Source organism: Branchiostoma floridae, chromosome 13 (genome assembly GCF_000003815.2).
Source record: "Branchiostoma floridae strain S238N-H82 chromosome 13, Bfl_VNyyK, whole genome shotgun sequence".
NCBI classification, from domain to species: Eukaryota; Metazoa; Chordata; class Leptocardii; order Amphioxiformes; family Branchiostomatidae; genus Branchiostoma; species Branchiostoma floridae.
Window position 1 is genome coordinate 19,178,963 of NC_049991.1, and position 16,023 is coordinate 19,194,985.

A 16,023-nucleotide genomic window follows, 5' to 3' on the forward strand; every position below is an offset into this window, starting at 1 on the left:
CTTTCTTTCATTTATCCCCTCACATCACACATATCCTCCTCACCCTCCTCCTGTCATAGCTGCTGATAGACGACTGTCTGCGCGGGTCCTTATTGGTCAGGAGTCTGTACAGGTGAGGCATCACCTTCTCCAGGATGTCAAACACTCAATCACATTATTCTATATAATCCTCCATCCATCCATCCATCCATCCATCCATCCATCCATCCATCCATCCATCCATCCATCCATCCGTCCATCCATCCAGACAGACAGACAGACAGATAGACAGACAGACAGACAGACAGACAGATAGACAGACAGACAGACAGATAGACAGACAGACAGATAGACAGACAGACAGATAGACATCAATCCAGACATCTATCCGTCCATATAATCCACAGATGACAACTGACTCAATTAACTCCTTTCCTCCCTTTCTCTCTCCCTAATCCTTCCTCCCTCCCTCCTCCTTCTTTCATTCATTAATTCATACCCCAAACATACAAATATCCCTCTCACCCTCCTCCTGTCCATAGCTGCTGATAGACGACTGCCTGCGCGGGTCTTTATTGGTCAGGAGTCTGTACAGGTGAGGCATCACCTTCTCCAGGATGTCGATGAAGTGTCCGTAGCCCTCGGGACCTTTTCCCTTCAGTAGGTTCACAAAGTGCACTGGAAGTACATAATACAGTCAAACCAGGTACATTGTGACCACCTCTACATATTAAGGAACACATGACAATATGGTCATAACTTTTTAGTCACATTGCAGCATGGGTGTTTGCTGCCTTTTCTTCTTCCACAGTCCGTGACTGCAACAATCTAATTAACATAAGTCAAATGCACTGCAGGTCTTAGAGTTAGACACTGATAACAGACTGAAGCATAATATTAAAGTACATTGTACACATGCAGTCACTCATCTTGCTCATAAGGTAATTGATCTCATTGATTAAAGGTAATTCATGCTGTCTTAACAATGCAAAACCTTGTCGCTGCAGAGAAGAATAGAACTAGTCATTTTATTGCACTGAGGAAGGTGACAGACAATTTCCAATTTCCAAAAAGTCAGCTTGAATCAAACTCTAGGTTGTGTACAAAGAACTCTGTTATCCATCCTACATACTTGCTTTCTTCTTGCGAGTGTCCTTTGCTTCGATTTCTTCATAGTCGTTTTCGTCCATCACATGTTTGGACCGGAGGTATGGTACAACCTGCAACAAGAAAAAAATTGAAGATATCACTCTTCCGATAATAATTTCTCATCAGGTTCTAATAGAACATCTGCGTGATGTTCCCAATGTTCTTCACATTCTCTATGCTTCGACACAATTATATTTGTATGTTAGGGTTAAGGTTCAAGGAGAAGGGGGTGTCAAACATAGGGGTGTGGGTACAAAAGGGTCGCTTGTTTTCCACTCATTCATTGTTTGGGAGCCCATATTGCTGTTAAATGTATCATTGATATTCAGAAATACATGTCACATCTCTCATCCATTCCATACATTGTGTATTATAAAGTTCAGATTTTTGTCTTTCCCAACAAGCAATTGCAAATTTCCTCCCTGAGATGGAGGGATGATCAGAGTACGGGTGACCTGGAGACCTGTCACAGCCCTGGTCCAGCTGGGTGACACTGACCTTCATGGGGTCGAGCATCTCAGTGATGATGTAACATGACACTAGTACTGACCTTGATAGGGTCAAGCATCTCGGTGATGATGTAACATGACACTAGTACTGACCTTGATAGGGTCAAGCATCTCGGTGATGATGTAACATGACACTAGTACTGACCTTGATAGGGTCCAGCATCTCAGTGATGATGTAACATGACACTAGTACTGACCTTGATAGGGTCCAGCATCTCAGTGATGATGTAACAGTGCTCCTCAAGGAGGTCCTGGTAATCCTGGTACTCCTCCTCAGGACTTGCCATTGTTACCATGGCAACACAGACAGATGGAGCTGAGCAACCTGCAGATGGGATGAGATGAAATCATAATTATCAATTATAGTTTACAGCAACCTAAAGCTTAAAATTAGACTGTATTGCAGGTCTTTCTCCAGCTTTTAATGTTGTTAATTTTCATTCCAGTGTCAAGTTCAAACCCCAAGAGCGACAAAGTCAAATTATTCAACCACCACCAACGCATGTGCCAAATATCATTGCACCCGTACCATCCGTTCAGAAAATACAACGCCAGAAAATACCCCTCCCGGACACATAATTCGACCTGCCGTGTCAAGTTCAAACGCGACAAGGCCCAAAGTCAATCCTAAGCAACAGGCAACAGACCCGCCCCCACCCCCCCATACACCAAAAATCGTGGCCTTCGTGCCATTCATCCAGGAGATACAGTGCTGAAAATGCCCCCCAAACACAAAAAATGCACCCTTTAGTGTCAAGTTCAAACGCCAGGAGGCCCCAAATCACACCTGAATGACAGGCAATAACCCCCCACCCACGTACCAAAAATCATTGCGATCGCACGATCCATTCTGGAGATACAGCGCCAAAAAGCCCCAGCTTCCACAAATTCCCACGCTACTGAAAACTCAACTGCAATAAACAGGCAATGAAAACGTATATCCTTCCTTCCACCGCTTGATCTGACTGAGCTTACTGGAATTTCAGGTAATATTCTACTTGAGCTTACAGGAATTTCAGCTATATACTATTACTGTACATGTATTTAGTCCACTAAGCTATAGTTGTGAGTCACAAGTCTGACTTAAATAAATCATGTACAGTAAACCTTAAGGCTTCATGGAAGGGGAAGTTCCCTGCTTTTTTTGACATTTAAAGGCCAGAAGGGAGTGTTATTTTCCAATAGATTGAGTATCAATTAATTCATAATCAGCAACCTTTATGCAGAATTTCACTTGTGGTGAATTACACCATCTGTGTTCAATACAGCCATTGACTATGTCATGAGCAGAACTGTGGCTCAGTGTGCCTGTGGTGTAAGCTTTGGGAATGTCACTGTCACTGACTTGGACTATGCGGATGACGTGGCTATCCTAGCTGAAGCCATGGAAGCCCTCCAACTTGCCCTCCAGGCCATGGACACGGAAACCCATCCGCTGGGCCTGCAGGTCAGCTGGGGAAAGACCAAGGTCCAGAGCCTCAGTGACTACGAGCCTCCTCCACAAGGACTGGTGATCGACTCCAACCCGGTTGAAGCTGTTGACAGGTTCTGTTACCTTGGAGGCACCATAACATCAGACTGCAAGAGCGACACAGATATCCAACTCCGCATCGGCCGGGCCGCCTCGGCAATGGCCAGCCTGGACAGGGTTTGGACCAGCAGCAAGATCTCTGCGCAGACAAAGATAAGGCTCTACAACAGCCTCGTGCTGTCCATTCTTCTCTACGGGGCAGAGACTTGGACTCTCACTGCTGCCCAGGAGCGCCGACTCGACGCCTTTGACACTAAGTGCCAACGGAGAATCCTGGGGATCAGGTGGCACGACAACGTATCCAATGTCACCCTGCGCGAGACCACCAGTCAACCCCAACTGTCCAACAAGGTGCGCCAGGCCCGTCTACGCCTGTTTGGCCACATTGCCAGGACGGAGCCACCTCTGGAAACAGCTGCCCTTCTGAGGGAACCGACCCCACCCAACTGGTCCCGCCCCAGGGGCCGTCCCAGGCATTACCTGGCAAGAACAACTGAAGGACGACCTGAGGGCTGCCGGCCTCGACCATACCACCGCCTGGGTGCTGGCCCTCAACAGACCTATGTGGAGATCCGTGTGTGCAGGCGCTACGCTCCATCCCGGAGCATGCGGACCTGAGTGAGAGTGAGTGAGTGAATTACACGAGGTGTGTTTGTAAATCTCACTAATAATCCCATGCAGACCCCACCCATGAATTTCTTATATATTAGACACTTCCTTCACGCTGAAACAGGAATGGAATGAAAACGTATATCCTTCCTTCCTCCACTTGATCTCAGCTGAGCTTACAGGAATTTCAGCTATATATTCTACTTGAGCTTACAAGAATTTCAGCTTATACTAGTAGTCCACTAAGCTATAGTTGTGAGTCACAAGTCTAAGTTAAATAAATCATGTACAGTAAACCTTAAGGCTTCATGGAAGGGGAAGTTCCCTGCTTTTTTTGACATTTAAAGGCCAGAAGGGAGTGTTATTTTCCAATAGATTGAGTATCAATTAATTCATAATCAGCAACCTTTATGCAGAATTTCACTTGTGGTGAATTACACGAGGTGTGTTAAACTTTGTAAATCTCACTAATAAACCCATGCAGACCCCACCCATGAATTTCTTATATATTAGACACTTCCCTCACGCTGAAACAGGAATGGAATGAAAACGTATATCCTTCCTTACTCCACTTGATCTCAGCTGAGCTTACAGGAATTTCAGCTATATATTCTACTTGAGCTTACAAGAATCTCAGCTTATACTAGTAGTCCACTAAGCTATAGTTGTGAGTCACAAGTCTAAGTTAAATAAATCATATACAGTAAACCTTAAGGCTTCATGGAAGGGGAAGTTCTTATATATTAGACACTTCCTTCATCGTGAATATTTTTGGCATAAATGAGGGGCGATGTGCACACCAAGATGGTCAATTGTTCACAAGACATCAAACATAACAAAACAGGTTAGACAAGTTTTTAACATCGCCTCTCAAATTGGCTTTGTAACCAAACTTTTGTCAGGCTTTGTCCGACACATTGTATTTGGTATTCAGCCAAAGACTGAGCTTTTTTAATAGAATTAAAGTCTTAGAGTACTTGGGGAGTTAAGCACAATACTGAATGCTTTTGATGTAACAGACTTATGTTTAAGTGGGTATTTCATCCTACAGTGTGAAGTAGCATTCATGTTTTACTCCTAGAACTAATATCTATCAGATTCAGAAAATACCCTCTTGTGGAGTTTAGGACTCCTTTAAGTACTCTCCAAGCAGAGGTTAGGCTCCGGCTGTTTTTTTAACGTTTTTTTTAGTCGTTTTTATCGGGCTTTCTATTTTTTTTTAATATCTTGCTGTGTCAAAACCCTTGGGTGCGAGGTCATCAGAGGCCATTGTGTTGCGGAATAGGAGACTCGGCGGGTGGCGGTCCCAGCCGGGCAGGTGAGTGCTAATCCAGCGCCATAAAATCCTTACCCCTAATGGCAATTTGAAGGTTCCCGGGGAGGAGTTCTGGCACCTTTCTTCAATGGAATCAAATAGGTTTGCTCCGCCTATAGGTCAGTGCCGGCAGAGGTTTGGCTGGCGTACTTCAAGAAAAATGACAAAATAGAAAGCCCGATAAAAGCGACTAAAAAAACGTTAAAAAACAGCTCAAGCCTAACCTCTGCTTGGAGAGTATCCTTTAAGCACATTATGGACTAATAATGCCCAATCCGCATCATGCCTCTTGATTTTCAAAGGACTGCAACCCTTGAACTTCCCAATGAACCAAGTTAGTTTCCTACAAAATGATTTTATGAGAGGGTGCATGGTCTGATACAATCACATTGCGATTGAACTCTGCTCTTTCTTTTATATATTAGTTCGGTGGGAATTTTTCAAACTCAAAGTACCCAGTGTGAGAACTGAATCAAGGTGCTCATTTTCACCTCTCAAGTGAGGAAATTGTTGATGCTGTGCTTTTTTCAAAGGCAACCATTGGAACCATAACCTTTAGGTCCTAAGTCAACAATCATTACCACAAAACTACCTTGCCACCTAACCTAATATGTAAGCCTTACTGAAAAGAGACACAGTGACTATAAATTCAATATTAGCCGCAATGCAAAATCGCATATTCCTTAATACACACTCTGTATAGTACTCTACACTGTCAGGATCTAAGTAACGTTGTGGTCTTCACTGCAATATTTACGTTGTAATGTTGTTCAAACAGAACAAAGGAATGCGGAATGCTGTTGAAGGAAACCTCCACAACAACCACTTCAGTCTTCACACAGTTACTGTAGTTGCGGTTTCATGAATCTAAAGTGCACACAATTGTATGGGGTAAATCAAACCTCAAGATTATTGAGTGCAGCTGAAGGCTCGAAATACCCCCTGCATATGCAGATTAGTGCAGGTAAAATTGGGCCTGTGCAGGTATTTCTCAGGTGTCTACCTTCATCTAACCTGCAAGTTGGTCAATGTACTGGGTTTCACACATAAATGTCCAATGATGTAGGTGTATATGGATTGTTATTAGCTCCATTGACTGTTAGTGTTACCACCTATATATTAGGTATAAATTAAAGAAAAAAATAGCAATCAGGTTTAAGTGAAAAATTTAGTATGATCCACACTTCCTAAATTCAGAGTGGTGCAGGTAAAATTTGTCTGGGGCAGGTGATTTTCAATGTTACCTGCACCAGTGCAGGTATGCAGAAAAAGTATTTCGAGCCCTGGAGTGCTTCAAGTCTTATCTTATATGCTTAACCTTGGCCTGTGCACCAGGTGGCACCACATCATTTGGTACTTGCCAGTAGGGCTGGGTACCGGTACAGAAAATTCAGGTCTAGGTCCGGTTCGGGTCCAAAGGATCAGGTCCAGGTCCAGACCTGAACCTGATGCAGTATGACTCATACCAATGGTCCATTTCACTACAAAGAAATCTGTTTGGTGGAGTATTAGACTTACACTGGCGTTTTAAAATCCTTCAACGCTAACTGCACCAGTCCTGTACAATTGGCCGTAAAACTTGGTAAAAATTACTATTAACTCTACTCTACTTCACTCTTGTTATTTTCTTCCACCTGCAAGCACCAAAACGTGTGAATGCCTGATTAAATAATCTTTTAATTTTCTAATCGGTCCAACATCCGGTCCACCTAATTCTTTCAGGTCCGTTTTTTCTGGACCGGTCTAATAAAAAAAATAGATACCCAGATACCCAGCCATACTCGCTAGGTGTTAAACCCCCTGCCAGGTCCTGGGTTTGATATGCCCCATTGTTGTGCCCTTGGGAAAGGTATTTACATGAATTTCCTCACTTCACCCTCATGGTGAAAATGAGAGCAAATTGGCTTTGATGCAGAAGCACACCTCGAGCAAAGTAAAGGAGCTGCTATTGGAGGACCACAGAAATAATATCTGACAACATTGTTAAGCTTAATGTGGATCCAAATAAAGTCAAAGTCAAAGAGAACACCAGTGGGGGTTTTTGAGGCTCTCTGAAAATTTTTTTAAAAATCTTGAGATTTCTTCAAAATTCTTGAGATTTGTTTTAAAAATCTTGAGATTTCTTTAAAAAAACCTTGAGATTTCTTTTAAAATCTTGAGATTTTTTTGTTAAATGTTGAGATATTTTGACTTGATATTAAGATACTGTATATAAAAAAAAAACATCTTAAGATATTTTGCAAAAACTTAAAGATATTTCAAAATAATGCATGCAAGCAGCAAGTCACCTTGCCACACCTGTCCTACATTTACCTGTGTTGGAAGGTTACTTTATCCCCAATAATGTCTTAAACAACAATGATCTTAGCTGCAGTGACTTCAATGGCAAGTAATCTTTGTTCACATAAAACTATGTGTTTGTTACATTGACGTACGCCAGGTAGTACCTGTATTGGTTTCCAAAATCTTAAAAGTTCAACAAGATAAAAGTTCAACAAGATAAAAGTTCTTGCCCCATAGACAAGATTTTCTGGAAGATGAATTTTCTGTGAGGTGTTAAGAATAACAAGATAAAGAAGAAAAAGCATCTTTGGTATAGAGTGCAGTATTTCATTCAACTGCTGTGGATGGACAAAAGTCAGCTGGTCTTTGCATGTCAGGGCTCAAAATTCATTTTTTGGATTAGGTGCACTGGTGCATCCAGCTTTAAAAATTGGGTGCACTAAAAATTTTTTGCGTGCACCACTTAAATTTAAGTAGAATGTAAAAAAAAAACTAATAACAAAACTTAGCTAGCTATCAAATTGGGTAGTAACATGACAGACATTTTTATTATCTTTCTAACACTTAGATGTCAAGAATATATGACAATGACAATGAAGTAATATAATGCATACTAGTATACTCGATATCTTTCCATACATAAACCTAAGAAAACATTTGGGTGCACCCTGTGCACCCACTGAAAAAAATTGGGTGCACAGTTCCAATTTTGGGTGCACCTGGGTGCACATGCACCCTGAGTATTTCGAGCCCTGCATGTACATGCCTCTAATTGTCCTAAGGCTTGTTGTCACACTCCATCTGATGTCTGATGTAATAATAAGGATCCACCTATTTGCAATTTTTCAGCTGAGCAGCTTCAGTCTGTAGAAGCATTCTAAGATTGAGGAAGAAATTATAAAGAAGGAGAAGCAGAAGTTTCCGCCATGCCAAATCGACACCTGGAGGCCATCAGCTAGCCTTTCAGACAGGTCTGTTTGAAATGGTCTGTTCTATAGCAGTTAATGAGACTGAGTTTTGGCAGAGGACCTGAAATCTTGGGTAAGGCCATATTGATTTGATTATTTGGATGACATCCATGCGCACATAAACTTTCGGCCGTTTCAAAAAAAAAAATTCAATCATGCTTTAAATCAAACAATTGAAAGCAGCTGCAAAAGGAGCAAATATATATATGTAACGTTATATTGGAAGACACATACTATTCTAAGCGTCAATTCCAAGGTCAGACAAGATGTGAAAACAAAAAGTAAAGAATCTATCGTTTGGTATTCAATACTCTGTATTTGGTCATTTGCTCAACCTTACAAACCACTTAGATTTCATAATGAAGGCAATCTTTTCTGGCCAAACTTTTTTATTTGCACACTTGCATCAGTTTTGGGTTCCCAAAGGATGTCATCCATACAATCCAATCAAAGTGGCCTAAACTTACAGGCAGTGTTTGGTCACCCCAGGGTGCTACTTAAGAGAAGATGGATAAACTACGTCTACTGCCTTAATCATTCTCTTAAGCTTCCTTTGAAATTCTTTAATACTTCTATCAAAGCAATTATGTTAATTACGGCACTGCATACTATAAATGTGAGAGAGAGAGAGGGAGAGAGAGAGAGAGGGAGAGAGAAATGAAGAGAGAGAGGGAGAGAAAGGAAGAAAGGGAGAGAGAGAGAGGAGAGAGAGAGGAGAGAGAGTGGGAGAGAGAGAGAGGAGAGAGAGGAGAGAGAGAGTGAGAGAGAGAGGGAGGGAGAGAGAGAGAGAGAGGGAGGGAGGGAGAGAGAGAGAGGTGGGAAAGAGAGAGAGTTACCTGGTATTACAAATCAATATAAACCTGTGCTGTCATTTTCTATATCATTGAGATAAGACTTAGCTGTCAAGATTTCCGGAAGTCGTGATTTTTTTTTTAAAGTTTAAAGTTACCAAACAATTAAGAATCCCTCAACCTGCTAATTTCCTCCTCTTAGCTTGACACATTGGAATCTGGGCTGTCTATCACCCAGCACTAATTGGCTTATAATGATAAGCATGTTTGTTTAGGGGGTGTACATGGGTTTGTTGAAGGCAAACGTTGAAGATAATTGTTTCTGTTAGCCTCCTTCACCGACGTCTCTGGGGCCTTGGCAAAAGTTTTTTTTTGGGGGGGGGGGGGAGGTGGGCGGGGGAGGGAGAAGGTTAGGCGGGAGTGGACATTGATTCGCGATTTTCATCCGGGAATACTCTGGGAAAAGAAAATATGCCGTAAAAGGTAAAATGCCCGTATTCCAAGATAAAAATTGCGAATAAAAATACAGCTTTCCTCAAGGCCCCAGAGACGTCGGTGAAGGAGGCTATGTTTCTGTATCTATTAGACATGCGTGTAGCACACTACTCTCCAAGCAGATGTGGGGAGGGGAAGATTATTGTTTCTTTCTTCTGATTAGGGGTGGGTACTGGTACGGCGTACAGAACGGTGTACCAGTACAAAACCGTTTTTTTCTTGTTATTTTGACAACCCAACTGTGGAAACTGTCAATACCAAGGAGCTTTTACGCAGCCTCTACCTAGCCTCTGCGAGTCTTCACAGATCGGTGGTAGACAGTTGTAGATATTGGACAAATAGAGTCAATATAGTACGCTAGGGGAGTCGGTCGGCAAGAGGAGTCATTTCCTCACCGCGAATACACACGCCCGCCATGCCCTACTGAGTGAGTGCTGGTCGATTTATGACTTAAATTATCTCCAGTGCTGAGCTACTTCCTTTGTACAAATAATGGGACGATTACTTTGATATTGTTTGTTCAAGGCGACATCTCACAGGCTTTGCTGTGAGGACATCACTGGGGGTTGACATCATCTTTATTGACATGTAAACGCAACACATTTAATTTTAAAATCAACATACAAGATGAGTTTAAAAGACGAAGAAACCTAGGCCGACCCTTTAATCAGAATAGTAAAAAATTCTGGAGGCCGCAAGGTAAAGCCAAATGTGTGCATCCGACTATTTGATACATGTAGTATTGCACAACATGATATAACAATATACTGGTCGTCCGACTTTTTGTCCAGTTTCTACATTAGACCACCGATCCGAGAAGCCTGGTAGAGGCTTTCAGGCCCTTAAGCCTCGTAGAGGTTTAATAGCCTCTACCAGACTACATGGATTGCTTGGAAATATTTAAAGTAGATATGCTGAATTTTGCCATTAGTACTATCTAATGAGTTCTCCTTGGCTGGCTAAACTCAGGACTGTAGCACATAAGTTAGCCTGTTGAGTCTACTAGGATTTTCATTATTATACCAGCAGGCCATACTACTAGAGACCGGTCTAAACAATAGCACTATTATACTAAGTCAAGACGAGGGGACCGAAACTTCCCCTTTTATTCCCCCGCCCCATTTGATCTGACCCTCCCCCATGCATGACTTGTTTCTTTGTACAGACTCACACCCACAACTTTAAGAGGGTTCCCTAAACTTTCACTTTTGTTCCACCTTCGAGCCACCTTACATTGGCGTGAAAAAAAATAGATAGCAAAACTCAGACAAAGAGCTGCAAACCGTGGTTGTAAATCTATAACGTTTAACTGTAATATAAGTTGACATTAGGCCGGCTAACACCTCTGGAAAATGACACACCACATTTGGCCCGTCTCAGTGCAGTGCAAACTAGAAATGCACGGCGTACGGTGCACTAGATAATGCATACGTCAAAGCACTGAAATCATAAATCACTTATCTGACAAAAGTGTCAACTGCACGTCATTTCAACTGGCACTCTGACGGCGAGTTCGGGAAGTTGTATGTCATGTAAGTCTAGACGATAGGTTGATACGAGGCCAAAAACTAAATAAAGTAAATTTGTCTCGTACTTGTGTACACCAAGCCGCCATGGCTCGCTGACAGAAGTTTACCAGAACCCACCTGTTATCCCTCCATCGTTGTAACGGCCGGGAGAAGCCTAAAACGGCGCGAAAAGTCAAGTAGAACGGTCACGATCTCGACTCACCCCCCAGAAATGTGCATGTTTTTTCCCTCCTACCCGGAAGTAAGTTAATAAGTAGTGAGAGACCATACCATTTTTAACAAGTGGGAGGGACAGTTGTTGCGATTTCTTAATAGTCAGTTGTTTTCTTCTTTACTTTACTGAAATACTACATTATGACCAAATTACTGTATAAATAGTATGTGCATTATTCTAACGTTGTTTTTTGTGTATTCATGAAGCCTTCTCTATTTTCACGTCTCCCCTATATACAGAATGGACCGATCGAGTTCCCAGCCCCGGGAAAAGGCGTGGTGGCTGTCACTGAATACTGTAAAGAGGCAATTAAAGTTTGCAGTAGTTTTACATTATGCATGCTTGTGGTTTTCGTGGTCGCGGCGACCTAATAAAATCGGCCCCTAACATTTTTAGTCTGTTTTCTGTCCCTCGTTCCAACCGCAAATTCAAAACCCCGCGAACAGTCCATCTTCTCCTGCGAATATTTTCGATTTTACAGTATCATGTGTTTTTTAAATATCAATGTCGACCTAGCCTGATTAAATCTCGCTTATAGCAGCCCGCCAAACATCCGCGGGGAGGGGCCAGTTACAGCCCTGGACAGCGGAGTTTGTGTTACACAGACTAATGTCGACCTTTGGTACCCTGCAAGAATCCAAAACCCTTTCGCTCTCCGTGTTTGTCCTATCCTGGGTACCACAACGCGCTATGACTACAGATCACTAGAACTAGCGTTTGAAAATAAATAAAAAAATAATTGAAACACAAATAGCCAGATCATATTAAAACATAAAGGCAAAAAAGTAGGCAAATGTATATAGAAGACTCATGAGTATCCTCACTTGATTAAAACATGATACCAAAACTTATGTCAGCCCTTATATATAGTAATTAGGATGTTAGGTTTGACTCTATGCGTTTGATTTTGTACTTTGTGTACTTCAAGGTTGCCATACATTGTACCGTGTACATTTGTCGTCCAATAAAGTTCATTCAATATATCAGGTTTTCCGGGGGCGCTGATTTGTGATTTTTAACATTACGAATAACTTCTGGAATCAGCCGAAGAGACTCGGAAACTGCCTCTCCGAACCGGCATCAAAGTAGCCGCTACCAGGCACCACATGTCACGGGAAATAGCAGGAATTGGCCAAATAGACATGTACATATGTACAGATATCACACATGAGAATCACAAGAGTCTCGGAGTTGGCAGGCCCCCAAACTACAATTTGCGACAGGATATGTCACAATCTATCAAGTTGGGTCGGCTATATAACTCCTCATGTGCGCTATCTGTAACGTTACATATCTATTTGGCCACTGATTTTTACGATTTCCAGTGACATGCCAGCAGTGGAGCTTGATAGAGGTTAGCATTTAAAAACATTAAACTTAAAGCAAGCCCATGTCAAAAATCGCAAACCAGCGTTTCCCAAAAATTAATTTTCAAGCAGATCCAAGGGTGGCATACGTATCAAAAGCTGGCAGAAAAGCGAAGCCGGCGAATCACACTCCAAGGCCTGCTTCACTCCTCTATGATCTGTCAGGTTATGATCCTATCTTTTGTTACCGTAGGATCACCCAAAAATAAAAATGCCAGCGATGATGAAAGCATTACGTCTGCAAAGGAGGCTAAAGGTGGTTACGTCACACTCCAGGTAACCACAGCCATGTGACCAGAGATGTACACAGACTCACAGTGCGCAAAACCGGTGTCAACGACCTTCAACAAAGACTTGAATTTGTGGATCGACAGAGATTCGCGCATACTTGTTTGCCTTAGCTCAAATTCCACCCTTTGGGATAGCGTCCATAGCAGGCTCTTTGGGGCCTTTTCCCGTCTTTTTGGGCCGGCTCATAATACACTTTTGCTGGCCATTTCTTTTTTGTCTAGGCTGGGTCGCTTAGCCATCTACGGGCCCAATGGTCAAGCGACCCAGTACAAAAAGCAAAAATGTATCATGAGCACCCCCCCCCCAAATTTAAAAAAAAAAAACACGGAAAAAAATAGATAAAAAGCCTGCTGTGGAGGCTAACAGGTAGCCATGTGACTCAGAGATGCACAAGGTGCGTAAAACCGGTGTCAACGACCTTCAGCAGAATTTGTGGATCGCCAGAAATTCGCGCGTACTATTTTGCCTTAATTCAAAATCCAACCTTTGGGCGGGTCACTCAGCAACCTGTGAATTCCAACCCTGACAGTCAGATCCCAAAAATGGTGCAATGGTGACCGCCAAGACTTCATCCGGCCGAAAATGTCATTTTGATCAAGGGCTAGCAGAAAAGACTTGCGAGTTTTCTCTGCGTGGTGTAGCCTTCAACTTAAAACTGTCATTGGGACTTAACCGGTTAACCGTGCATCATTTTCTACAATACAATTATTTGCCATTCTCAGGATACAACTCTGCAGCCGTATGTCGTTATTAGAATACGTTTCGTTCAACAAAGGAAGTTGATATGATGAGCTGGGTTTAACGGTTGGTTGACACCGCCAGAGATCTTGGTATCAAAGGCTATTATAGCTGCCGAGTCTCTTCCTCCTCAATGTGTAAGTTAGTGTAAGACGACGAAGAGGCTCAGTGGCTACCATGAATAGGTAATACAGTAGAAGCCGCTTAATTGCAACGCCTATTTGCCAGAGAATTTCGTGCAATTATCCGGCTGGTGCGATAATGCGAAGTTATCTAGCTGGAGCGCACCGGTTTTGGATTTTGGGACTCCGTGCAGTTAACAGAAGTGTGCGTTAATCCGTTATTCAATTAACTGGCTCCTACTGTAGGCCCACGTCACATTTCCATACCAGGGCCCGACCGGACAGCTTTCAGGAACGAAAAGTATGATATATTAAAAAGACACCGAACAACACAAGACGTAAAGACTAAAAGAGAATAGTCGTGGGTACTATTTGTGTACATTTCTAAGCATATATTTCTATCTTTCGTTTTGTGATGGATACAATCTCCCCACCAATTTTATATGGGACGTGCAATAAATAAATAAATAAATACATCGAAAATCACTGATCCATTCAAAACGATATGTCTAAAATCTACGCTAGTACTACATTGATCGGTGTGGCAAATTCCCCAACAGTTCTATACAAAACGTTTATGCATGTTATCTACGCTACTCTAGTTATAAGGTGAACATGTTTCCGGGTCATTGACCTCAGACTCGTGACAGAAGTTGTCCTTATATATCGGGAAGTACCTGTGTGACGTCATTACGTGCGTCACAGCCCACTGTAAACGTCACTACTGGGTCCGAGACAAAAGACCTCCTCGGCACAAAAATTATTTTTGAAGATTTTTCGGAGAAACGCCCGCGGCGGTCTCCTTTTATGTTGTAACTTTAAGGGGGAACACCTTTTCCGTTGTCCTCACTGTGTTTGCGGCTTTTCAGCTCTCCAAGCAGATGCGAGGGGGTTAAGCTGATCTTCGTACGTCTTCTGACTCTTTTCCGTGTTAACTTGAAAGTTCACCTGTGTTGGTACAAGTCATTCTTGAAATAGTTGAACTGTAATTTCCAACACCAAAATTGGACTCACCCAATCTGGACTCAAGAATCTTTTGCGTGTTGTTTAAAAAGGTCAACAGTTACATTGTACACCCTTAAGTGTAAAGCGCGTAACATTTAAGTGTATGAGCTTACAAAGACGACAGTGAAGACAGGAATGAATCGACGGGAAAACAGAAAATTATATCATTTTCCCATTGACAGGTCACCTGAGGTCGATGACACCTCACCTCACCGGCCGTAGGGTCAGCAATGCCATCACCATAAGTTTTTCACCTTGACGATGACACCAAGATCAAATACATGTACAAGTACATGCATGTGCCAGTTAATTGATTTGCCTACAGCTAGTACTGTAGTTCGTGGAAGACCTGTTGATTTCGTGGTCTACGTGATGACCTTTGTGGCAGGAAGGGCAAGGAAACGTTTTAGAATGTTTGCATTTGAAACAATGTTTGCACTCGACACAAGCACACAAAAAACTGATACCCTTTCCACAGTGGACACTGTAAATCGTCAAATATTTGCCAAGGAAATAATCATGATTTGTGTCTGTCTCCTTACATTGCATTTTACAGATCTTTATTTTACAAATGTGGACATCATTAACTCCCCCATATTTGAGATACAAGATGTCATTACATCATTAATGGTAACATGAGCAAAAGTACAACCAAGGAGCTTTTATCGATAAAAGCTCCTTGGTACAACCAAGGACGTTATATCAGTTATATCAGCTGATATAACGTCCTTGGTACAACTGAAGTGAAATGAAAAAAATGAATGCCGGTAATTGTCTTTGTTCTGATGACAGCATTTACATATGAACAAACAAAGAGACAAACAAACAATTCAGTAGAGATATCAAAGTGCTAAAATTCATGGTACAGCACTTTCTATTGTTCATAATAATATCACATGTGCCACGTTTATTTTCATAAAAATAACCCTGCATGCTTTCTTGAATTGACAAGCCTAAAAGGGCTAAAATTCGGTGCAATCTTTCTCTAACATTCTTACGGTTGAATCTACCTTCATGGGTTTATAAAAACCTTTGCTTCAAACCTCAATGTAACCATCTGCATTTAGATGCTAATAGCTACCTGGTCTCTATCAAAGAAGCTATTGATATCTTGAACAGGTACTCACT

General features: G+C 42.1%; 2 protein-coding genes across 2 annotated transcripts in view; both read right to left on the bottom strand.

The window, feature by feature from the left end:
• Positions 1-121, bottom strand: part of LOC118428613 (caspase recruitment domain-containing protein 14-like) — a 21,934-nt gene extending 21,813 nt beyond the window's left edge. The window contains exon 1 of the mRNA XM_035838717.1: positions 44-121. Coding sequence (XP_035694610.1) covers positions 44-121 — 78 coding nt within the window. The remainder of the gene's footprint in view (positions 1-43) is intronic.
• Positions 122-504: 383 nt separating this feature from the next.
• LOC118428923 (caspase recruitment domain-containing protein 9-like) lies at positions 505-11,361 on the bottom strand (the record flags this gene model as incomplete). Its single annotated transcript, XM_035839216.1, is given in 4 exon segments — positions 505-657; positions 1,112-1,199; positions 1,835-1,962; positions 11,276-11,361. Coding segments are annotated over 3 exon segments (340 nt in total), but the record flags the coding sequence as incomplete, so codon positions are not given.
• Positions 11,362-16,023: the final 4,662 nt, after the last annotated feature.